A 24,495-nucleotide genomic window follows, 5' to 3' on the forward strand; every position below is an offset into this window, starting at 1 on the left:
GGAAATGTGGGGAGCAGCCCTCTGAGGCCGAATAAAAGGAGGTGAGGGTGAGAGTTGATTTTTGTTTTCCTTATCTGTGCCTCCAGATGTGGCTCCAGGCCTTTTTCTGGGGGTGCTGACAGCTCCAGGTGCCGCTTGGGGAGGTGACTTTCGCAGAACCCCGTGTGCAAGCAGTGCCGCGGGGAAGCTGTGGGGTGACTCCGAGAAGTTATGGGATGACCCAAGGATCGTTCTGGGGGCTGTTTCTCCTTCCCAGGACGTGAGGAGAGCCTGGATGTTCCCCCCAAGCTGCCACTGCCCCCCCGCCGACACCTCTGGGCTTCCTGCCTGTACCTCACCGAGCTGCCACCAACTCCCTGTGGCTTCGCGTTCGATCAAAAAAGCCGAGACAATGGTGCTGTGGTTGCTCTGCTCCGAGCTGGCTCCAAAACGCGGGGCTGGCAGCCTGGCAGGGGCACAGCGTGTCCCCTCAGCTCCGCTCCTCATCACTGCGCCTCTCAAGGTGCCAAACTCTGCGGTGGCACCGCGGTGCCAGAGCGGTGCCAGCCAAATCGGGGGCTGCGGGGTGCGGGATGTGCCCCACAGCTGGTGGAGGGGCTGGCAGGGCACTGAGGGACACAGGAGAGGGGACAGCACCGGCGACAGAGGGGCGCGGGCAGCAGGTGACGACCACCCCCTGCTTGTCGCCGGCCACTCCCGCGGCCCTGAGGGTCTCAGCATCCCCTCGGCCACCCCCGCGGGGCCGGCGATGGCAGGAAGCCATCGGGGTTTGTCACTCGCTCTTTGCGGTCGTGCGAGAGCTGCGAACCAGCTCCTCTTGAGTTTGCTCATGAGGCAGGAAGCCGGGGCAAGGCGGGGAGCGGCAGCGGGCGGCGGCGGCGGCAGCGCAGCCGGGCTCGGGGGGCTCCTCTCCGTGCCCCGCAGGGTCCCGGGGGGATGGGGAGGAGGTGACGGGCACGGCCCCACCGGGACATGGGACTCTGAGAGCGGCCGGTCCTCACCCCGCTGCCGACAGGTGAGAGCCGGGGGAAAGGGTCTGCGCGTCCCGCTGGGATTTGGGGAGCACCCGGCTGCCTGCGGGGGTGCGGGGTGAGTTTTGCTCTCCGAGGGCTCCTCGGAGGGATGGAAATGGGGGTTCGGGCTCGTTGCTGTGGGGGGATGTGAGCGCTGGACGCCGGGTGGGGATGGGGGCAGCCAGGCTGGGCCCCACATCCCTTTGGGGCCTCCCAGGTGGGGACATCGGAGCGAAAGGCTCTGTCCCGATGTCCCCTGCCCGCCTGGGGGTCCTGCCCGGGGTGGCAGCGCTGGGCCCCTAGCAGGGCTCTCCCCAAACCCGCATTTCCAGGGCACAGCAGGGCTTTTGTCCCCAGGGCTGTGGCTGAGGGCAGTGCAGGGACAGCCAGCAGCTCGCTGCCGCTCCCTCGGGGGCTCCTGCCCAGTTTAGGGGTTCGGGCGCTCGGAAATTCCCATTTTTGGTGCTGTCGCGGTGCCAACACCTCGCTGCTGCAATGGCAGCTTTGGGGACACGGTCCCTGGTGGCCCTGCGGGGCTGTGCCAGCGCTGGGTGTCCGTCCAGAGGGGTCACATCTGGCTCACAGCTGGCTCAAGGACACTCTGGTGAGTCCGGAAGAGCATCAGCGATGGGGTCAGCCCAGATTTTCAGCTCTTCTCACACCCACCCACACCGGTGACAAACCAACAGCACCTGGCCAGGGCCACGTGGGCAGAAGGGACAGCACAGGACAGGGAGCCCAACTCCAGAGAAAAAAACAGGGAGAGAGGGACACACGCCTGGCAAAGCCACCCGTGCACACCTGGCACGGCAGGGGCACCTCCACACCCCTCCCTGCCAGGCCCCTGTGCACAAAGAAATTCGGTTGCACAGATGCAGCCACCAAAAAAGCCGACTTCAAACGCCCCTTTTTCTTCCCCCCTTCCCCCCGGTGTGGCCCTGGCGCAGGTGAAACGGCTGCTGCTCGGTGGAAATTACGCTGTGGCTTGGGGCTGTAAGAAAAAAAGGCACAATAGCAGCACCTCCCTCCTCACCCCGGGAGGAAAAAACAGCTCCTGGCACCGCTCGCCTCTGCTGGAGGTGTTTGAAGGGGTTTTGGGCTTCTCCTCCACAGAGTCAGGGGGATGGAAATGGGATTTCTCAGCGGTGCTTTGCTCTGGCCAAGAAATGAGGGTACTTTGCTGTTGTTCTTGTCCCTAAGAGCTGATCTTGAGTTGGGTCTTGCTCAGAAAGGCCCTCAAAATGTTGGTGAATTTTTTGATTTTTTCACTCTTCTGGCTACCAGCTGGAAATGTAGGAAGTGTTGATGCTCCTGGGAATTATCAGGAAAGAGTCAGCAAAAAGAAAATCTGTGGTTTTAACGCTGTGACCCTGCCTGCAGCGTGGCCAAACCCCTTTCTGGGTGCCAAAGCGTGTCCCCAAATGGGTGCCACCAGGAGCTGAAGGCAGCAGGGTGGGATTTAATATCTGAGTCCCCAAAGCAGCATTGCAGAGCATGGGGAGGTCACTTTTGGGTGTTCTCCTGGCCAAAACCGCCCGTCACCTGCTCCCTCTGGCCACTGTGGGGACAGTCCTTGTCTTCTGGCCACCTCTGGACCTGAGGGAGGGGGCTCCGGGTCTGGAAAACCAAACCTGGAAGTGCAAGCTGAGGGGCTTGGGCTGGCAGCACCCTGAGGACCCCAAACCCCTCCCTGGGGATCTCAAACCCCTCCCTGGGGACCCCAAACTCTACCTGGGGATCTCAAACCCCTACCTGGGGATCTCAAACCCCTCCCTGGGGACCCCAAACCCTCCCAGGGGACCCCAAACCCCTCCCTGGGGACCCCAAACCCTCCCAGGGGACCCCAAACCCCTCCCTGGGGACCCCAAACCCTCCCAGGGGACCTCAAACCCCTCCCTGGGGACCCCAAACCACTACCTGGGGACCCCAAACCCCTACCTGGGAACCTCAAACCTCTCCCTGGGGACCCCAAACCCTCCCTGGGGACCCCTTTCCCCACTCAAAGGAAGCCCCCACTGCCATGTCCCCCTTGGCACTGTGGGAGGAGATGGATTTCTGTGCGTGCTGGAGAAAACCCCGGCTCCCAGGCAGGAAAACAAGGACAAAGCGGTGCCAGCGTCCGGCATCCCCCAACAAAGCCTCTCCCAGCCCAGCTGGGCACCGGGCACTGGCGAGGACGGGGACCTTGGCAGCTGCACGGCCTCGCTGCCACCACATCAGAGCTGTCACGGCGGGGTTTGGCTGTGCGGCTGGCACACCTGGGCTGGCTCTCGGTGACAAAACCCTCCCGGCCCCGCGGAAACCGCAGCAGGGCGCTTGAAGAAGCCCCGGAGCTAAGGCTGGAAAAGCGGGGTCAGAGATGAATCCCGGCCGTGTGGGCGCGGGGGATTCTGCGGAAGAGCCTTTTCCGGGGCCGTGGGCCGCCCTTTCCACGCGCTGCTCCCGGTTTTGTGCCACGCTCAGCGTTCTTGGGAAGGCGGGAGGTGCCCGGGTGGTTTGCAGAGCCCACGCAGCGCTCATGACATCAGTGCCCACGCCGTGGTGGCACCGCGGGTGGAAGTGTCACCCGTGGCACCGTGGCTGAGGCTGGAGGGTGCTGGGTGGTCCAGGGTGAGGTGCAGAGGAATCCCGGAGCAGGGATGGGCGTTTAGGAACATCTCTGGTGCAGGAGAAATGGGGTGAATGAGAATTTGTAGGAAAAGGACGTTGGAAGTGCCCACATCCACCTGGGAGCCCAGGAGCTGCTTTTAGGATCGGGGTTTGCCCAGCCAAACCTCATTAAAGCCGAGCTGCAGGAGTGTATTAATTGCTAATGGAATATTAATGATGAGGTTGTTATCGACAGGGAGAGCACAGGGATCAGCCCCAGGGCTGGAGCTGGCACAGGAGGCAGCGCCAGGGACAGAGGAGCCTCAGGCTGGGGACTAATTGCCTTCAGTGGTTTTAATTAACGAAGGCAGAATAAATTAGGAGGAAATAACGGTGACAGAGTCAGGGAGTGCCCCCGGTTCAGATGGGGAGCTGGGGTGGGCCAGGCGATGTGGGAAGGTGGATGGATGGATGGATGGATGGATGGATGGATGGATGGATGGATGGGGGTCCCAAGGCTCCCCCAGTCACCTCTGTCCCCCCACAGCCACCATGGGCTGCTGCTGCAGCTCCGACTACGACGAGGACTGGATCGAGAACATCGACATTTGTGAGCACTGCAATTACCCCATCGAGCCCGACGGCAAGCGCCAGGTGAGGAGGGGCTGACAGACCCCCATCCCAGAGGCCAAACACCTCCAGAAGTGGCCACGGGATGGCCAAATCCCACAAGGGGAGGGCTCACAGGGCTCCTGTCCCCTGGCAGAGGTTGATCCGCAACAACTCCGAGGTTCAAGACCCGCTGGTGTCCTACGAGCCCGCATCACCTCCGTGCTCCCCCATGCAAGGTGAGGCCTGGCCGTGGCATGGGGTGGCTGTGACACCCCCCAAACCGGCCACTGCCACCCCGTCCCTGCGCTTGTTCCCCCAGATAAGCTGGTGGTGGCCCTGTACAACTACGAGCCCAAGCACGACGGGGACCTGGGGCTGCGGAAGGGGGAGAAGCTCCGCGTCCTGGAAGAGTGAGCGAATTCCAGCGGTGTCCCAGCACCCCTGCAGCTGCCGGGGATCTGTGCAGGGTCCTGGCAGCTGCACGGGGGGTGTCTCACCGCGCTGTGTCCTGGCAGGAACGGGGAGTGGTGGAAGGCGCAGTCGCTCACCACGGGCCAGGAGGGGCTGATCCCCCACAACTTCGTGGCCTTGGTGAACAGCCTGGAGCCCGAGCCGTGAGTAGGGACCGAGCAGCAGCCGTGTCCCAGCGACGTCCGAGCTCCGCGAGGGAGCCTGGAGCATCCCACAGAACCCCAAAAGCCTGGTCCCCCCCATCCCTCACCCTGCCCCGTGTCCCCAGGTGGTTCTTCAGGAACATCAGCCGCAAGGACGCCGAGCGGCAGCTCCTGGCCTCGGGAAACACCCACGGCTCCTTCCTCATCCGCGAGAGCGAGACCTCCAAAGGTACCACCCGCGGGTGCCTCTGGATCCGGGAAGCACGGGATGGGTGCCGGGGTCCCAGCCGCTGTCCCCGTCCCTGTCGCCAGGCTCGTACTCGCTGTCCGTGCGGGACCTGGACGAGAGCCAGGGGGAGACGGTGAAGCACTACAAGATCCGGAACCTGGACAACGGCGGCTTCTACATCTCCCCCCGCGTCCCCTTCGGCAGCCTCAGGGAGCTGGTGCAGCACTACACACGTGCGGGATGGGAACGGGGCGGGAATGGGGCGGGAATGGGGCGGGAATGGGGCGGGAATGGGGCGGGAACGGAGGGGAAACGGGGCGGGAACGGAGGGGGAACGGGGTGGGAATGGGGTGGGAATGGGGCAGGAATGGAGTGGGAATGGGGCGGGAATGGGGAGGGATGGAGTGGGAGTGGGGCGGGAATGGGGCGGGAATGGGGCGGGAATGGGGCGGGATAGGGCGGGATGGGGTGGGAATGGGGCGGGAATGGGGCGGGAATGGGGCGGGATAGGGCGGGATGGGGTGGGAATGGGGCGGGAATGGGGCGGGAATGGAGCGGGAATGGGGCGGGAATGGGGCGGGAATGGGGCGGGAATGGAGTGGGAATGGGGCGGGAATGGGGCGGGAATGGGGCGGGAATGGGGCGGGAACGGGGCGGGAACGGAGCGGGAATGGGGCGGGAATGGCGTGAGAATGGGGCGGGAACGGGCCGGGAACGGGGCGGGAACGGAGCGGGAATGGGGCGGGAATGGAGGGGGAATGGGGCGGGAATGGGGCGGGAATGGGGAGGGCTGGAGTGGGAATGGGGCAAGAATGGGGCGGGAATGGAGTGGGAATGGGGCGGGAATGGGGCGGGAATGGGGCGGGAATGGGGCGGGAATGGGGCGGGAATGGAGAGGGAATGGAGAGGGAATGGGGTGGGAACGGGAGAGAATTGGATGGGATGGGACGGGACGTTATGGGACAAGATGAAGTGGGAATAGGACAGAATAAGAGGGGATGGGATAGGAATGTTGCGGGCTGGGATGGGACAGGACAGGGTGTTATGGGACAAGATGAAATGGGAATGGGACAGGATCAGATGGATGGGACAGGATGGAATGGGAATGGGATGGGACAGGACGGAACGGGATAGGACGGAACAGGATGGAATGGGATAGGAATGTGGCAGGGTGGGATGGGAATGGGATGGGGCAGAATGGGTTAAAATAGGATGGAATGGGACAGGGTGTAATGGGGATGGGATGGGATGGGATGGGATGGGATGGGATGGGATGGGATGGGATGGGATGGGATGGGATGGGATGGGATGGAAAAGGACTGGACAGGATAGGATGGAACGGGACAGCACAGGGAAAAGATGGAATGGGAATGGGAGAGAACTGGATGGGACGGGACAGGACGGTACAGGAGGAAACAGGGATGGAACAAGACGGGACGGGAAAGGGAACGGGACCGGATGGGATGGGATGAGCAGGACAGGCTGCTCCCTGCCCCTGGCTCGTGCCGGGTGCCCTGCGCTGGCCCAGCTCTGCCTCTCCCTGGCCCAGGCAGCTCCGATGGGCTCTGCTGCCGCCTGGGCAAACCCTGCCGGACGCAGAAGCCGCAGAAGCCGTGGTGGCAGGACGAGTGGGAGGTGCCGCGGGAGTCGCTGAAGCTGGTGGAGAAGCTGGGAGCGGGGCAGTTCGGAGAGGTCTGGATGGGTGAGTTAGGGTGAAACTGGGCCACCAGAGTGAGCAGCAGGACCTTCCAGCCGGGAAAGATCCAGCTGGGATCTCACATGGAGCAGCCAGCACAGCCCAAGGTGTGGGATTGTGGCTTTGAGGGTCCTGGCAGGTGGGAGAACTCAGCCCTGGGGCAGCTTTGGTTCACTCAGAGCAGCCCAAACTTCCCTTTTCTCCCATCCCCGGATCCCTGCTCTGCTGGTGGAGAGAGGGGGAGACCCCACAGCCCCGTGGGGGTCTCTGCCTTCATTCCCACGGATTCTGGCTGTCCCACAAAGTCCCCTCCACCTTCCCAGTCAAAGCCAGGCTTTGGCATCGCTTCCCAGCTCCTCCAGCACCACATCCCACTCCAAACCCAGCTCTCAACACCCTCCCTGAAAACCCCACTCGGAAACATCCCTGCCTGCTGCTGCCTCAAAGTGTGGCCACAGGAAGTGGCCAGCACCGAGCTGTGACCACCCCAAAAACCCTCCAGCCACACCACAAAGGCATTTTGGGGTGTGAAACTCCATCTCCAGCCAACTTTTACAACTCCCAATCAACTTTTGGAAGCTCCAGCACCTCTTCCTTGGGCTGGGACGCTCCGTGGAGCAGCCCCGGTGTCGCCTCCTTGGCTGGCACCGCTGTTGTCACCTGGAGTCCCTCTCCCCATCCCGTTCTTCCCCGTTTTTCCCCTCAGGCTTCTACAACGGGCACACCAAGGTGGCAGTGAAGAGCCTGAAGGCTGGCAGCATGTCCCCCAGCGCCTTCCTGGCCGAGGCCAACCTGATGAAGAAGCTGCAGCACCCGCGGCTGGTGCGGCTCTACGCCGTGGTCACCAAGGAGCCCATCTACATCATCACCGAGTTCATGGAGAAGGGTGAGGCCACCCCCCCTCCCCCTGGAATTTTAAGGCCGGAAAAGATCTTCGAGATCGAGATCAAGCTGTGAAAAATCCCCACCTCAACCAGCCCAGAGCGCCGAGTGCTGCTCGTGCCTTAAACTCCTCCAGGGATGTGACTCCAGCACCTCCCAGTGCCGGCTCCAAAACCAGGAAAAATGAAAGATGGGAGCTGGGGAAATTCGTTCGTTTTAGAGATTCCTTTGCCTGCAGCCCTGGGGAAGCTTTGCCTTTGCTCTCTCCCACCTCCAGCTTGGGGAAAAAAAAAAGAGAGGGGGAAAAAGGACTTTGCAGGAAGGGTGTTCTGCCCGCTCCCCCCTGCCCACCTTCCTGGGGGCTGGGAGATTTTTTGGGGAGGGTGACAGCTCCCTTGTGACCACCCCCACAGCCACCAGAAGCTGAGAACTGCTGCTTTCATTGCAGGCAGCCTCGTGGATTTCCTCAAGACCTCGGAAGGAGTCAAGCTCAGCACCAACAAACTCCTGGACATGGCAGCGCAGGTGAGGGGCGAGCAGAGAAATGGGGATGGAAGTGGGGGAAAAAACCACCTCAGTGGGGCTGGAGGTGTTCATTAAGATTTGCAATTCATTAATAATGACAAATTACAGATTGCTGAAGGCATGGCCTTCATCGAGGCCAAGAATTACATCCACAGGGACCTGAGGGCTGCCAACATCCTCGTCTCGGACACCCTGTGCTGCAAAATCGCCGATTTTGGGCTGGCCCGGCTCATCGAGGACAACGAGTACACGGCTCGGGAGGGTGAGCCCCGGCCAGCCCCGGGGGTGCCAGAGCTTGGGGACATCAGGAAAGGGACCCCAACCCAGCCTGGGTGCTGCAGGAGAGGCGAGCAGGGGCTGCAAGGATGTTTCCCCCTTTTCCATCTCTCTCCCCACAGCTGGAGTGGGGATGCGGGGCTCCTGCTTGGGGTGGGCTGGCAGCCCTGCCCGGTGGCTACTGCAGGGTCAGGGGGCTGCCACCGAACCCAGCTGGTCCCCAGGCAGGGACAGAGCGTGGCTGGGGCTTGTCACATCGGATTAAACGCAGCTGGGGCTGATTCCAGCTCAGCCAGGACGCTTCATTCCCTCCCCTCCCGCCGCTTCCCAGGGGCTAAATTCCCGATTAAATGGACGGCACCCGAGGCCATCAACTACGGGACGTTCACCATCAAGTCGGACGTGTGGTCCTTCGGGATCCTGCTCACCGAGATCGTCACCTACGGCCGGATCCCGTATCCAGGTCAGGATTTTCCGGCAGCTGCGGGGCTGGCACGCCCACGAGTGTGTGCATGCCGAGCCGCACGCACGCTGCTGCCAGCCTGGCTCCCTGCCCTCCGTCCATCCATCCATCCTCGCCGGCCTTCCCGGGACACCAAAGCCACGCGGGGAGGGTTTGGAGGAGGTGGAAGGGGGATGGAAGGTCCCCCCACCCCGCCCCTTCGGGGGTTGGGAGGGTTTGGGGGGTCCCTGTGAGGTGGGGGTGGCACAAAGAGGGTCCTGGGTATTGTCCTGGCAAGGGTGACCAACCCTGGGGTGGTCCCTGCGAGGTGGGGGTGGCACAAATTGGGTGCCACGGGGGTTGTCCTGGTAGGGGTGACCAAGGTCAGGGTGGTTTCAATGACTTTGGGGTGACCCAAATTGAGTCCTGGGCATTGTCCTGGCAGGGATGATCAAGTCTGGGGTGGTCCCTGTGACACTGGGGTGACACAAATTGAGTCCTGTCTGCTGTCCTGGCAGAGGTGACCAATCCTGGGGTGGTCCCTGCCACTCAAATTGAGTGCTGGGCATTGTCCTGGCAGGGATGACCAACTCCAGGGTGACACCTATGACACAGAGGTGACCCAAATTGGGTCCTGGCAGGGGATGACCAACCCCAAGGTGGTCCCTACAAAAAGAATTGAGTCCTGGGCATTGCTCTGGCATGGATGACCAACCCCCAGGGTGGCACCCACGCCCACCCAAACCAAGGGTGACCCAAACCGAGCCCCACACGTGTTGCCCTGGCAGGGATGACCAACCCCGAGGTGATCCAGAACTTGGAGCGGGGCTACCGGATGCCGCAGCCGGACAACTGCCCAGCGGAGCTGTACGAGCTGATGAGGCAGTGCTGGAAGGAGAGCCCCGAGGAGCGCCCCACCTTCGAGTTCATGAAGAGCGTGCTCGAGGATTTCTTCACGGCCACCGAGGGCCAGTACCAGCAGCAGCCCTGACAGCTGGAACACGCCTGGCTTGAGGTGCTGGGGGTGCCCCCCCATGCCCACAGAACTCCACGGACACCGCCCCGGGATGGGCTGAACTCTGCCTGGAGCTCGCAGTGAACATCTGAAGCGCTCCAGAGCTTGGGAGCAGCAGATTTCACCCCTTCAGGAGGGGATGGACGGCCAAAGCAGAGCCCCAAAAGCAGGGGGATGGCACAGAGGGGCTCTGCTGGTGCCCACCACGCTGTCCCTGCGCTTTCCAGGGGGCAGATCCAGGCTCCAGCCCCTCAGGAGCTGCCCAGGGGTCACCTCACCCCACTCTGGCTGTGCCCCCCGGTGATGGCAGGAGCCCCACCAGCAGCGTTGGCCACCGCACCCCTTGGCCGTGGGATGCTCCTTCTCCCCCCACGGCGTTTGCAGGACCCGTCCCGTAATAATTTTGGGGAAATAAAGGCCTTTTCAGCAGCGGGGGCCTCGCAGGGCCAGGCTGCCATGGAATGGGGCACGCGGGGTGATGCCCACGGCAGATGGACCCCACTCGCACCAACCCGTGCCGGGGAGCCCCTGGGACCCCCCTGACCCCCCTGACCCCCACCCCAGCCCTGTGAGACCCCCCCCGGCCCCTCTCTCGCCCACCCACGTGGGTCAACCCTGCCCTGGGGCCCCCCCTCCCCTGGGATGGTTCAGCCCCACCTGGCGCCCCCCCCCCTCAGGGAATGGTTCCTCCCCGCCCACCCCCCGCGCCCCCTCCGCAGTGGTACAGCCCAGGCGCCCCCGGCGCGCAGCCTAACCTGCTGGGTGCCGCTGCGCCTTGCGATTGGTCGGCGGGCGGGAGGGGGAGGAACGGAGCGCTGCGATTGGACAGCACGGCGCGAGGGGCGGGGCCGCGGGCCCGGGGCGGGCAGGGTTGGTTGCGCGGGGAGGCGGCGGGTCGGGCGCTCTGAGGGGAGGCAGGAAAATGGCGCTGACGCAGGGGACGAAGCGCAAAGTCTGCTACTACTACGATGGTGAGGGGCCACGGGCACCCGCCGGGGCCGCCGGGCCGCGGGGAAACCGTCCCGGGACAGGGGGGCGGTGAGGGGCTGAGGGGGCACCGGAGACGGGGGGGGGGGAGGGGTGAGGGGAGAATATGGGGGGGGGAGTGGAGATTATTGGGGGTGGGGGTGAGGGGTCACTGGGGGGCCATGGAATGGGCGTGAAGGGGTATTGGGGTCGCTGGAGGTCACTGGGGGTAATGGGGGTCACTGGGGAGGGGGTGTGGGGGTAATGGGGGTCGCTGGGGTGAAGGGGGGGCGCTGGAGGGTGCTGGGGATGGGGGGAGGCTGATAATGGGGGATCATCGGAGGGCATGGGGGTGAGGGCTGCTCTGAGGGGCGTTTAGGGGTTGTGGGGGGTCACTGGGGGCTGCAGGGATGGGTATTGGGGGCACTGCTGGGCGGGGGCAGTCAGGGCATGGGGATCGAGGATTGTGTGGGGTTTTTAGTGGGGTTAAAGGGCGCAGGGAGCATGTGGGGGGCACGGCGGGGATGTGGGGAGGAGAATGGGGAGAGTGGGCGGAAGATCGGGGAGGGTGGAATGGGATGGGGGAAGCGTGGAGATCTGGAGGTTTGGGAGATGGGAAAGGCTGTGAAGGGTCCGGGATGGAGAGAGGGGCACGAAGCCAGGAGACGCTTTGGATGCTGAGATGCTGGAGAAGGATTTTGCAGAGTGCTGACGGAGGTGCTGGGGGACAGGACGGGCTCTGAGGAGGAAGAGGCACTCCTGGGACAGCGTTTTGGTGTCGGGAGGGGACAGAAAGGCTCTGGGAGTGGCTGCGTGGCTGTTTGCAGGGAGCTCCCGTGTCCAGGAGCCAGCCCCCAGTGCTGGCTCTGGGTTGTGGAGTGGCTCCTTTTGGTTTTGGCTCTGGGGCTGGGTCACCATCCCTGTGGAGCAGGGAGGGAACAGCGGGGCCAGACCCCTCACTGGGTGTCCTGTGGGGTTTCCAGTGGGAGAAATCCCAGTGCTGCCCCTCTCCCTTTCCCTTTGGAGGGCTGACTTGGTGCCCTGGTGATGGGCAGGCTCGTTTTCCGCAGGCTCTGTGCTCACCCTGTGGGAGAGGCGTTGTGCAATTCTCTGTTTCATCACGGTTTTTAGCCTGAAATCAAAGGAAAACTTGGTCTTGCTACTTTTTCCTCTCAAAGGATGCGCCCAGTGGGGGAGGCTCTTCCAAATCCTGTGCCAGGCGTGTGCTGAGGGCTTTTTTTCCCCTCTAAAAACGTGAGGTTTTTTCCTCAAATGTGAGATTTTCAGCCTTGCTGGGTCTCTGACTCAGCCAGTCAGAGCACAGAGGAGGCAGGATTAGAGCTCTGGCTCAAGTGAAACCAGGCCCAGTTTCACCACCCAACCCCTCTGTGTGACTCCCAGTATTCCCAAATCCCAGGGGACACCGAGCCCTTCATCCCTAAAATGCCAGGTTGGAACTTAAAGAGTGCCACAATTCCAGACCAGCCTGGAAAAATTGGTCTCTGTGTCCAAATCTGGCTTTAATCTGAAAAAAAAAAAAAAAAGGCAGGGTTAGATGGGATATTGGGAAGGAATCAATCCCTGTGAGGGTGGTGAGGGGCTGGGATAGAATTCCCAGAGAAGGGATCCCTGGAAGTGTCCAAGCCCAGGCTGGAGCAACCTGGGATAGTAGAAAGTGCCCTGCCCATGGAACTGGATTAAATTTAAATTTCCTCCCAACCCAAACCATTCTGGGACTCTGAAATTTCTCTCAATCCTTAGAATACAACCAATTCACAAAGCAATTCGTTGGTTTTATCAACTGTAATATTTAAAGGCACAAAATTCTCTCTTAAATCAGACTTGAGCACTTGTTTAGTTTGAAATTCTGCTGCCCTGCAGGTCTTTGCTGCACAGGAGCCCCACAAATTTGGGTTCCATACTCTGTGGCCAGGTTTTAGTGCCTTTTTTTTTAAATTTATTTTTCCACTTTTCTTCTCTGAGCAGCTCTCAAACATCCACAGCTGAGAGTGAAAAGCTGCTTTTTACTGTGGGGAAATGCACAGTTTGTTTATTTGGGCCTCCTATTTTCCACACAGAGAGGTTGGAATAGCCCGACCTGGTGTGGGAATTCCCTGAATTTCATAGGATGAAGGAATATGGGATGCTGAGGTGGGGGAAGGTATCCAAAGGGTCCTTTCTGGAATCCTGAGGGCGTTTGGAAAGGTTTGGATGGAACTTCTCCATGAAAATCTCCCTGTGGAGGGATTTGTTTAACCCCAGCAGAGGAAGAGGTGCCTGCTAAGTTCACACTTCTTAATCTGCTCTGACGTCCAGGAGCAGCTGAGCTCATCCATGGATCCCCAGGACTTGGGATGTGCTCAGCACAGGGAACAGGAGCTCAGGGTTGACCCAGGGCACTCCACTGACAGCTGATGGTGATTTTTTAAAAGCTTCACAGAGTTCTGTGCTTGGATTTTCTAGGCAGAGCCTCAAACGTCTCTTCCAAGTTCCCCAAACCTTGATTTTGGGATCGTTTCAGGGATGTATTTTCCTGTCAGGTTGGTTGCCTCAGTAAAATACCAGCATGGATTTTCCAATATTTCAGAAAACAGAATTATTTTCAATAAAAAAAAAAGTATTTTACTGAAAAGAATGCAATGTTCTGAAGTTTTACCGAGAGAACACAACCCCCCCCATTTCCTCAGAGCTCCACAGGCAGGTAAATTCCAGCAGCAGAACTGCCTGGATGTGGGATTTGCACCATTGGCATCTCCTTTCCTTGCCTTAAAATAGATCCATGTCCACGGGAGGAAAAACTGCTTCTGCTGAATGTTGAGAGTGCTGATGAAATATTAATTCTCCCCACTGAGTCACCAGCCAGACCGGATTGGATCTCCTGCTTCCCAAACGGGTCGGGAGTTGTCCAACTCCAGGAACAACTTGGTCTGGTTTCCCAGGAAAATGAGGCTTGGGAGAGATTCCTGCTGCTGGCAGCCAAACCAGGCAGGAGGTAGAAATCTGAAAGTGAAATTCCTGTAAATTTCAGGGAAATAAGTCCTGCTGGGAAAGGAGGTGGAATTAAAAAACCCCAGTTAGCAGTGAGGGGAGTGAAATGTGAGCTCGGTTTGGAGGAGAAAATCCACGTGGGGAGGTGACCTGTGGGATTTGCAGGAAGGTGACTTTGTTCTCCTGGTCCCATAGGATAATTCCTCAGGGGGTGCCTGGAAAGTCCTGGGAATCCTCTGGAGGATTTCAAGGAATAAAAAAAAAAGGTTGAAGCTGTGAAAGCACAGCTGGGTGGTGTTTGCCGAGTGGCAGAATTCCCTGGATCCCGTTGCCCTTGGGTAAACAGGAGGAAAGAGAGGCCGGGTGTTCCTGGGCTGAGTCACTGTCTGAGCCGGGATTAACTCCCCTGGCCCCTGTGGATTCTGCTCCGAGTGCTCTGTGAAACCTGGGAGACATTCCTGGCACTCAGCCTGTGCCCAAAACTCCTCTGGCCCAAAGATCTTGGAGCTTTTTCCTCGTATCTGACAGAACCCTGGGATGGTTTGGGCTGGAAGGATGATCCAACATCAATGATCCAATTTTCCAAAGACAAGGACACCTTCCAGTGGTGGCAGTGTGATGTTGGCATCCCAAATTGCCTGAATTTCCAAACTTCTGTCTCATTTGTGGATGAACTTTCCCGAATCCATGGATATCCCCGTGCCAGGAAAGTGGGAGATCCCAGCCACTGCTGAAGGAGAAAGAAATCACAGAGGTCCCGATGGCTCGGCTGTGATTCCCTCTCCAGGAATTGATGATAAACTCCTTTCTGCTTCCAGGTGATGTTGGGAATTATTATTATGGCCAAGGGCATCCCATGAAACCCCACAGGATCCGCATGACCCACAACCTCCTGCTCAACTACGGCCTCTACAGGAAGATGGAGATCTATGTGAGTGCTGCTCGTCAAGAGAAAAGAGTTAGAAAACGTCACAATTGATGTTTCAGGCTTGAATTTTGGGGTTTTTCTCTGAGAGGAAAGGAATGAAACCCCAAACGGTTGTGTTGATGAATTTCTGGTTTCTTCTGGGTGTTGGAGGGAGGGGTTCAGAGAGGCTTCAGACACTGGAAAATTGCTTTTTATCCTTAAAATTCAATTTATGCCCACGCTTGCATAAGTAACACTTGCCAACAGTAGCATTGCTACCTTCCAAATCGAGTTTTTCTTACTTAAAGCTGCTGCTTTGATACTTTTTTGCAGTTGCTGGGGGTACATGTGGGATTTAAAACGGGAATTAGGGATGGGGGCTGAATTCCAGAACAATCCTTGCTGTGTTTGCAGCGTCCCCACAAGGCGAATGCAGAGGAGATGACCAAGTACCACAGCGATGATTACATCAAATTCCTGAGGTCCATCCGCCCTGACAACATGTCTGAGTACAGCAAGCAGATGCAAAGATGTGAGTGATGCTGCAGCTTCAAATCTGGGAGCTGGGAATCCCAGCCCAGCTCTAGAAATTTGGGATAAAACTAGTAGGAAGAACCACGGGAAGTTGTCGTTCTCTTGACTTTGATTTTGCTGGTAAATAAACATTTTGGAAACAGGTCCTTCTCTCAGGCTGAAGGAGCTGAGGGAAATCCTTTGAAATGTGGGGTTTTCTTGTTGTCTAAATTGCCTTCCTGGCTTGGAGATGACAGAACTACTCCATTTCTAACGTGCATGGATTTTATTTTAACCAGAAGAGTTGGGGTATTTCAAACCAGCAAACTAAAAACTCCTCCATTCTACCCCAAATCTGAAGGATTTTCAGGGCAGTGGCAGCTTGGAAATGGGGCTGGGTTGAGATACTCATTAACACCTCATTAATTTATTGGTTAATTGTGAGCTGCTGTCTTGTTCCAACCTCTCCAATCCACGGAAAGGCTCTTTAATGGTACAAAAACCTGGATTTGGTGTCTCTTCCACTCTCAGCTGATGTTTTTTAGCAAAGCAAATCTCTTAACAAGTCCAGACAAACAGTGAGGAGAGCTCAAGCTTCATTTAAACAACATTTTAGTCTTGGAACCCCCTGTGAGCTGAAGGGGACAGATACTAAAGCACAAGGTTCATGATTAATACACTCTGAAAGCCTCCCCCCAGTCCATGATATTCTTTAATCCACCAAATGACATCCAGCAAAGTGCATTTCTACCCAAACTGACCTGTTTACCCCTGGAGCAGCCACAGCTCATGAACACTCTGCTCTCTCTGGCACTCAGTGTTTTCTGCACTGTGGTTTTTTCCCCAAAGAAGCCAAAATGTGGAAATGAAACATGCAAAGGGCAGAGCTTTTCTTCAACAAAACCTGCTGGAAAGGGAATGAACAGTCTCTAATTCCATTCTTGCATGCCAGACTTGGGCAGAGTAAATCAAAAGGGCCTGGGGTTTAATTTCTTCTAATGAGTAACTATTTTTAATAGTGGAATTAATTACAGGAAAGATTTATTGAGGCTAAAACTCCAGTTGTGCTGAGTACCCAAAACCGAGTGATTTGAAGTCAAAGGAGTGTGCAAAGTATCAGCCACACATTTCCATTTTGTCATTCCATCCCAGCATTTTATTGTTTAACACTTTTGGCCAGTTTTTCCAATCCAGATGGTGGTGTAAACTTTGGATTTGATTCCTGGTTTTATGTTAATGACTCTTTTCCATTCTTTTCCAGTTAATGTTGGGGAGGACTGCCCTGTGTTTGATGGGCTCTTCGAGTTCTGTCAGCTCTCTGCTGGAGGCTCTGTTGGTAAGATCACAAATCCTGTGAATTTTTTATTTGCCCCTTCTTCAGATGTGTTTCATGTAGTTCTGTCTCTCTGAAGCTATTTCTGATTTCCTTAATAATTAAACCCAAATTTCTCCCTGTGAATCCGAGCTTTGCCTATGGATGAATCCCCCTCCATTTGTTAATTGCTGATTTGGGTTACCTCACTCAACGTGCACCATCACCAGTGACAGAGTTAAAACAAAACCACAACAGCAGGGTTGAATAATAAGAAGAAAAAAAATCAATGTGAGTTTAACATTAAAATAAAAGTTGTAAAAATCTTGCTCTGGGCAGGCACAACCTGGAAAGGAAAGAACAGGGTGACTTAACTGCTGTTTTTAACAAAAAAACCACCAACTCTGGACGTGAGGCAAAGCAGAAACTGAAAGTTTTGAGAGCTGGAGCATTTAAATGTTTTCTATTTTCTCACACTTCACAGAAAGGCTGCTGGGGAACTGTTTGTGTGCACAGCCTGAGAGCTCTGTGGCTGCTGCTCCCACAATGACACCTCGAGTCTGTATTTCCTGTGCCAGGCCTCAGCAGCACCAGCAGTGTTTGAAGCAGCTCTGTGCTCTCTCTGCTCCCAGGGCTGGAGAATTCCACAGAATCTCTTCATTTGTTTGGATCCTGGGAGCCTTGCAGAACGTGCAGGAAGCTGATGGAAGGGGCTGGGGGAGGAGAATTTCCTTTGAATGCATTTTCACTCAATGACCTGGATAGATCTCAGATCAAACCTTGCATTCAAAAGCTTCATTCAGGGCATCAATTCTTATTTTTCCTCTATTTTTTTGGGTGTTTGTTTCATGGGAGAATTCCCAAACGAAGCCTCTGAGAGACCTTCGTGGTCTTCAGTTGGATTCCACCATGGCAAAAGAAAAAAAACCAAACAAAAACAAAACCTGCAAGCTGGTGCCACTTCTCAGGGTCAAAATTGTGCAGTTCTTGAATAGAGTTGGCTCCTCCCTGCAGCAACCTTGGGGAAGGAGGTGAAGCAGCTGAAAATCAACCTGAAAAGTGCTTTTTTGGATTGTTTTTTGGTTTTTTTTTTCAAAGTGAATCAGCCCCAGAGCCCAAATGTGGAGAACACAAAATGAAAATCACCCTTAGTGGGTGGTTGAGTTTTCCAAGATCTCCTGGATCCAGGGAGTGTGGCAGCATTTTATGCACCTGGAAGGGAGGGAAGGGATGGGATTTTTGACCTGATTTTTTACCCTCTCTGGCTGGGGAGGGAACTCCTCCCCTCTGGCACTGAGAAATCCCAATTGGCTCCAGTGTGACCCCAGCTGGGTGCTGGGGACTGGTTTGTGCAGATTTCTCTGCTCTGAGGCAAAAGTGGGAAGGGATGAGAAGCGTGTATCCCATTTCCATCCCCTCCCTTGGCTTGTGGGGACACCCAGTGTCAAACCCTTGGCTTGGAGCTTTGTAGAGTCCCCAAAAACCCTGGGGGAAGGGCTGGAGCTTCACCCTCAGCCTCTGTCCCAGGGTTTTCACTCTTGCTTTAAGCTCTCTGTGATTTTTTCCCCCAGCCAGTGCTGTGAAGCTGAACAAGCAGCAGACAGACATCGCTGTGAACTGGGCAGGAGGCCTCCACCACGCCAAGAAATCGGAGGCTTCCGGCTTCTGCTACGTCAACGACATCGTCCTGGCCATCCTGGAGCTCCTCAAGTATGGGCAGCACCACTGACCCCTCTTCCTCAGTGCTTTCCCCCCAGGATTTTAATTTTATTCCCTATTTTTCAGCTGGTTTCCCAGCAGAGTTGATTTTTTGGGCTGTGCTCTCCTCTGTCCCGAAGGGATTTGTCCTGAAGCTTTTGGGAACATTTTGCTGCTGCTCTTTGTTCCTCCCCTCTGCCACCCTCCCATAGCTGTGACAGCTTCTGGCTCGAGGCAAACCTCACTGGGGGAGGCTTGGGCATAAAAATGTGCATTAAAATGCATTTTATTGACTGAATCTGAACAAACTGAGCTGCCCTCAAGGATCAGCTGCAGCAGCAAAAGTCACTTTATTTTCTGTCCCACTGCTGTCCCTTCCCTGCAGCTCTTTCCCTTTTAAATCCTGGGGGCTAGCCCTGACTTCCATGCTCTCCTCCCAGTTTCCTCTGCTCTGGAAGCAGTTTTTCCTCAGAATAAACACGATATTGTGACTTTTTTCCAGGTACCACCAGCGGGTGCTGTACATTGACATCGACATTCACCACGGGGACGGGGTGGAGGAGGCTTTTTACACCACAGACCGTGTCATGACCGTGTCCTTCCACAAGTATGGAGAATATTTCCCAGGAACTGGGGACCTGAGGGTGAGAGCCACGAAATTCCCCGGAGATTTGGTCTTTTTCCCCTTGTTACTGCTTTCCTGGGTGTCCCTGCTCTGAGTGACACCCATTTTCCGAGGGCAGAGCTGTGGATGGGAGGCTCCTTGATCATTTATTAAACCCAAATCTTTACTCTCAGCCTCTCAGCAGCCTTCTGGTGGGGTTGTGCTCCCAAAAATGACTCTGAAGGTGACATTTTGGTCACCTTGCAGACTCAGCTTGGTGACGCAAACTCTTGGGTGAAGGTTTCTGAGGAAGTGTGAGTGGATTTTTAGTGGCATTTCCTGCAGTGACTCAGTTCTCTGTAACTGTGTCACTCAGATAAAGTCACCTTGGGACCTCTGACATTGCCAGAACTTCTGTTCTCAGGGGTGAAAGGTTCTTTATTTATTTGTACAGGAATTGTGGGGTTTTGATCTAAATCCTCTTATCTTTCACTCAGGATTTGTATTTTTTCAGCCCTGCCCAGAGACTGGTGCTGGTGCAGCTGCACCATAGATGAAATAACTATTTTTAATAAACCACTTGGGTGTGAGAGTGATAAGAGAAATGTTAAAATAGATATTATTTTAGAGTAGAATATTTTATTTTAATTTTAAAGCAGAATTCAATGACTGAACAGATTCAGTGCCAGCCCAGCCCGCTACTGTGCATCTCTGCAGTGAACAGCTCTGGCTTAAGACTGGAACACACTGTAATCCAAGCTTCCCTTCCCAGTGTGGATTCCAAATTCCCAGAATTTGGATTTCTGGTGAGCTCTGATCTCCTCTCTCACCCCGCAGGACATTGGGGCAGGCAAAGGGAAGTACTATGCTGTCAATTACCCGCTCCGGGATGGCATCGACGACGAGTCCTACGAAGCCATTTTCAAGCCTGTAAGTGAAGGCTCCTGTGCTGAGGGATCCTCTGTGGCTCCCACTTTGTCCTTGGGGCCATTCTTTGAGGGCTTGGATGGAGTTTTCTGTGACAAGATTCACCCAGGGCTCTGTTCACCCCGAACAATCGCGGCCTGTGCGGGAGCTCCTCGGCGTCAGAGCCCCAGTGTTAGCAGGGCAGCTGTGGGAGCACCAGGGATGTCTTCATGTGCCTGGCTGTCACTGGGCTGCTGTGACAGTGGCCTGTGGGCAAGGGTGGGTGACAAGGGCTTTGTTGTTTAGGTGATCTCCAAAGTGATGGAGACGTTCCAGCCCAGCGCCGTTGTCCTGCAGTGCGGCTCCGATTCCCTGTCTGGGGACAGGCTGGGCTGCTTCAACCTCACCATCAAAGGTAGGAGCTGAAGTGGCAGGATACACAGCGTGAAGTTCCATGGAAAATTTGGGATTTATGCCATGAGTTTGACCTTTTTTTCCACTGCAGGCCATGCCAAGTGTGTGGAGTTTGTGAAGAGCTTTAACCTGCCCATGCTGATGCTGGGAGGAGGGGGGTACACGATCCGCAATGTGGCCCGCTGCTGGACCTATGAGACTGCTGTGGCTTTGGACACTGAGATTCCCAATGGTAATTCCCCCCTGGAGCCCTGAACCAGGACTTAGGGACACTGATATCCCAGTGACAGCTCAGGGAAATGGTGCAGTGGGGGTTTTGTTACCTCTGGATTATCCCTTTTGGATGCCCTCAGTGCTGTTGCTGCTCCTGTATCATCCCAGTGAGAATTTCATTCCCTTCATTCCCCCCTCAGAACTTCCATACAACGACTACTTTGAGTACTTTGGGCCTGACTTCAAGCTCCACATCAGCCCCTCCAACATGACCAACCAGAACACCAACGAATACCTGGAGAAAATCAAGTGAGTCTTGGGGAACACCCCTTCCACAGGGGGCTGGTGGCCCTGGGTGGCCCCTGGTGCCAAAATGTCCTTCCCTGGCTGGCTCTAGGCAGCGGCTCTTCGAGAACCTGCGCATGCTCCCTCACGCTCCCGGGGTCCAGATGCAGCCAATTCCCGAGGATGCTGTCCAGGAAGACAGTGGGGATGAGGAGGAGGATGATCCCGAGAAACGCATTTCCAGTAGGTGCTGGGAATTCTCCTGGGCAGGATCTGTGAGGTGCTCGTGAGGAGAGCAGGATGTAGGGTTTAGATCCCATTCTCCAATCCTGGAGTCTACCTTTGAATCCATTCCCACCTCCCTGATGGATTTGGTAGGACAAAGCAGTGCTGAGCACTGCAGGATCCCTTCTGCCAGGTGATTTCCAATCATGGGAGAATTCCAGTAGTTGTTGGGTGCTGGACAGAATCCTTGGCAGAATCCTTCTGGGTGTATCCCAGCAGTGGAAAATGGAGCTTTGGATCCATTGGATCCAGCCTGGAGCTTTGTGTCCAGCCTGGAGCTTTGTGTCCAGCCTGGAGCTTTGGATCCAGCCTGGCCCTTGGGATCCAGCTGACAGATTTTGCAGTGGGAGGTTGTGCTCTGTGCTGTCAGGTCTAGACATCCCACTGTGCCTAATCCAAGCTGTCCATGTGATCTTGGATCTCGGGGCAGGAGCAGGTGGGGAAGGGATGAGTTCAAAGATGCCTCAGGTGCCAAGATAAAGTGTTTTTATCATGGCCTAATCCTGATTGATGTGGGCTCCACTCAGAGAATTAATGCTGGGAGCTTCCTGATTTGAAAATTTGCTCAGCCAACCTCTGTCCTCTCCCCCCTCAGTCCGAAATTCCAACAAGAGAATATCCTGTGATGAGGAATTCTCTGACTCCGAGGACGAGGGAGAAGGAGGGCGCAAAAACGTCGCCAACTTCAAGAAAGCCAAACGTGTGAAAGCAGAGGAGGAGAAGGAGGAAGAGGAGAAGAAAGGTGAGCAGGAAAGCTGGCACCTCCTGCAATTCTGCCTGGCTTCTCCTTTCCTCCTGCACTGCTCTGTGTCTTTTTTTTTTTTATTTTATTCCAGAGGAGAAGGAAGAGGAAAAAGCAAAAGAGGAAAAAGCAGCAGCAGCAGCAGCAGCAGCAGTGGCAGCAGCAGCAGAACCCAAAGGGTGAGCCTGGCTCACTCCCCATGCCCAGGGGGGTTTGGGGAGGGTTGAGAGGTTGATGTGACAGCTTGGGTGGCATTTTAGGTGGCATTTTAGGTGGCATTTTGGGTGACTTTGTCACGAGTTCCTCACAGGAAGAAGTTTGCAGGTGTTGAGAGGGCTGAAAAACAAAACCGCTTCTCTTTCCTTCAGCAATATATTAAATTTGAGCTGAAAATGAACCAGAGAAGCAACATTTTAAAGGCTTCTTGTTAGATCCAAGCCCAAATTGCTGATTTCAACCAAATCCTTCCTTTTTTTTTTTGCTTCCCCAGGGTGAAGGAAGAGACAAAATCCACCTGAGTGGCTGCAGCTGGCCGGGCGTCGTCGTTGTCGTAGGTTTAGCTCCCGGGATGCCTCCTCCCCACAGGATTTCTATTTTATATAAGTTTTCTGTATATATTTCTATATAATTGTATAAATGACTCGAGAACTGTAAATTATTCCTTGCTGCACTCCACTGGGAGCAGGCAGGGGAGGATTCTGCAGCCCAGATTTGGTGACCGGGGAGTTTCACTCTTGCCTTCCACTGCCCTCCTTGGTGTGTCTCTCAAAAACAACAGCAACAACAAAAATCACTTCCTTCCTTTGCTCTCTCCTCTGAAATAACCTTGGAAAAGAAGAATTTAAGTAGAAGTAGTGTCTGCATTTCAGGTTAGGTGGAAAGATGGCCATCAATTCTTATTTTTCCTCTATTTTTTTGGGTGTTTGTTTCATGGGAGAATTCCCAAGCGAAGCCTGTGAGAGACCTTCGTGGTCTTCAGTTGGATTCCACCATGGCAAAAGAAAAAAAAAACCAAACAAAAACAAAACCTGCAAGCTGGTGCCACTTCTCAGGGTCAAAATTGTGCAGTTCTTGAATAGAGTTGGCTCCTCCCTGCAGCAACCTTGGGGAAAGAGGTGAAGCAGCTGAAAATCAACCTGAAAAGTGCTTTTTTGGATTGTTTTTTGGTTTTTTTTAAAAAGTGAATCAGCCCCAGAGCCCAAATGTGGAGAACACAAAATGAAAATCACCCTTAGTGGGTGGTTGAGTTTTCCAAGACCTCCTGGATCCAGGGAGTGTGGCAGCATTTTATGCACCTGGAAGGGAGGGAAGGGATGGGATTTTTGACCTGATTTTTTACCCTCTCTGGCTGGGGAGGGAACTCCTCCCCTCAGGCTTTGCTTTTTCCTCTCAAACCACTGCAAAAACCCCCTCAAAGCCAGCCCAGAACCTGGCTGACAACTCTTCTTGATGTGTATCCCTCAAAACCCAAAGTTTCCTCTTGATTGAAGTGAAATTCCCAACGTTTTCCAACTGAATTTCCCTCCCAAGGCCAGTAAATCCCAACCTTTTTATCCGCCGACTGTTGCCTTCCTGAGGGAACAGCAGATGGGGCTCTGAACGTTTTTACAGCTTCTCTCCCTCCTCCCACTCATTCTCTCACCCCCAGAGCTCTTTTGTGACCAGCTCTGCCCTTTCTTTTGCCTCTTTTGTACTGAGCTTTTTTGGTTTTTTTTTTTTCTTTCTTTTTGGGGTGAGGAAAAAAAAAAACTTTGGGGAAAAATTCGGATTTTTTTTTTTTTTTCCAGGCAGTTCCCACTCGCTGCTCTCCTTTCTCAGGGGGAATCCCTCTGGAATTCCAGAGGCTCTGCACCCTCCCACGGGAGCACTGCTGAGGGTTTCAACTCTAATAATGCTGCTAAAACTTCACACAGGTTATTTTTTCAAAGGGTTTATTTTTTTAACTCCTTTTCTCCCTCCCCACCCCCCCTTCCAGCTTTTTCCCTCCCCCCACCGTGGAGTTTTTTAGTCTCTTTGGCATCTGAGTGAGGTTTTTTCACTCTCCTGCTTCTTCAGTGTTTGTAGGTGAACCAAGAGAGAGATCAGTGTAACTTTGTGTCTGGGGAGGGTGGGAAGGGAGGGGAAAAATCTATTGTGGTTTTTTAAAGATGCGTTTATTTTGAATTTTGAGAACCTTTGTAATAAAAACTCGTCCATTTCTATGGTTGGTGTGAGCCTGGGCTGCTTTTTTTACTCAAGGTGTAAAATTTTTTAATTTCCTGGATCTAATGGGAGATCCCAACAAAGAAATAATTAGAGGTGGAATTAGGATTTGGGAAGAAAAAGAAGGCATTAATTTCCCTTTTTCCCTTCCAATGTTGGTTTAATTCCATCCATGAGAACATTTTATTTATTTATTTATCCCACACCTGGAAATCTGCTTGAATCTCTTTTGTAAATGGTTATTTCCTTTACAAATTATTTGCTTTCTCTTATTTTTTTGCCTCTTTCCCCCCTCCCCCCCCCCCCCCCCCCAGTGTTTTTACAAAACAGCCTTGAAATCCTCCCTCTCTCTGGAAAAGGGAACTCAAAACCTGATGGGTTTTGGGGGTTTTTTTGGTGATTGTTTTTTTTTGTGCTCACAGCTTCACCTGGGGTGGTTTTATTCCCAAATTCCAGCTGGGTTCTCATCCCTGATCCTGTCTGGGTTTGTGCTTGGAGTGGAACAGTTTGGGAATAACAAAGTGATGGGAGGGGATGGACTTAATTCATCTTTTGGCTGGATTTGAG

The 24,495-nt window shown here is 55.0% G+C and overlaps 2 protein-coding genes across 2 annotated transcripts; both read left to right on the top strand.

Moving 5' to 3' along the window:
• Positions 1-902: 902 nt before the first annotated feature.
• Positions 903-9,869, top strand: LCK (LCK proto-oncogene, Src family tyrosine kinase; the record flags this gene model as incomplete). Its single annotated transcript, XM_082296503.1, has 13 exons — positions 903-1,015; positions 4,150-4,256; positions 4,369-4,450; positions 4,534-4,624; positions 4,730-4,828; positions 4,954-5,057; positions 5,141-5,290; positions 6,607-6,759; positions 7,460-7,639; positions 8,084-8,160; positions 8,269-8,422; positions 8,768-8,899; positions 9,667-9,869. The coding sequence occupies exons 2-13, from the start codon at positions 4,155-4,157 to the stop codon at positions 9,867-9,869; spliced, it is 1,527 nt and encodes a 508-aa protein (XP_082152629.1). The 5' UTR covers positions 903-1,015; positions 4,150-4,154.
• Positions 9,870-10,762: 893 nt separating this feature from the next.
• HDAC1 (histone deacetylase 1) lies at positions 10,763-23,824 on the top strand. The gene is made up of 14 exons (XM_082296379.1): positions 10,763-10,864; positions 14,666-14,778; positions 15,169-15,286; positions 16,529-16,603; positions 18,151-18,289; positions 18,780-18,921; positions 19,719-19,811; positions 20,094-20,202; positions 20,293-20,433; positions 20,615-20,723; positions 20,812-20,942; positions 21,580-21,726; positions 21,821-21,905; positions 22,217-23,824. The coding sequence occupies exons 1-14, from the start codon at positions 10,816-10,818 to the stop codon at positions 22,242-22,244; spliced, it is 1,479 nt and encodes a 492-aa protein (XP_082152505.1). The 5' UTR covers positions 10,763-10,815; the 3' UTR covers positions 22,245-23,824.
• The last annotated feature ends 671 nt before the right edge of the window (positions 23,825-24,495 follow it).

The sequence above is a fragment of the Coloeus monedula genome, assembly GCF_965178545.1.
Source record: "Coloeus monedula genome assembly, chromosome: 24".
NCBI lineage: Eukaryota > Metazoa > Chordata > Aves > Passeriformes > Corvidae > Coloeus > Coloeus monedula.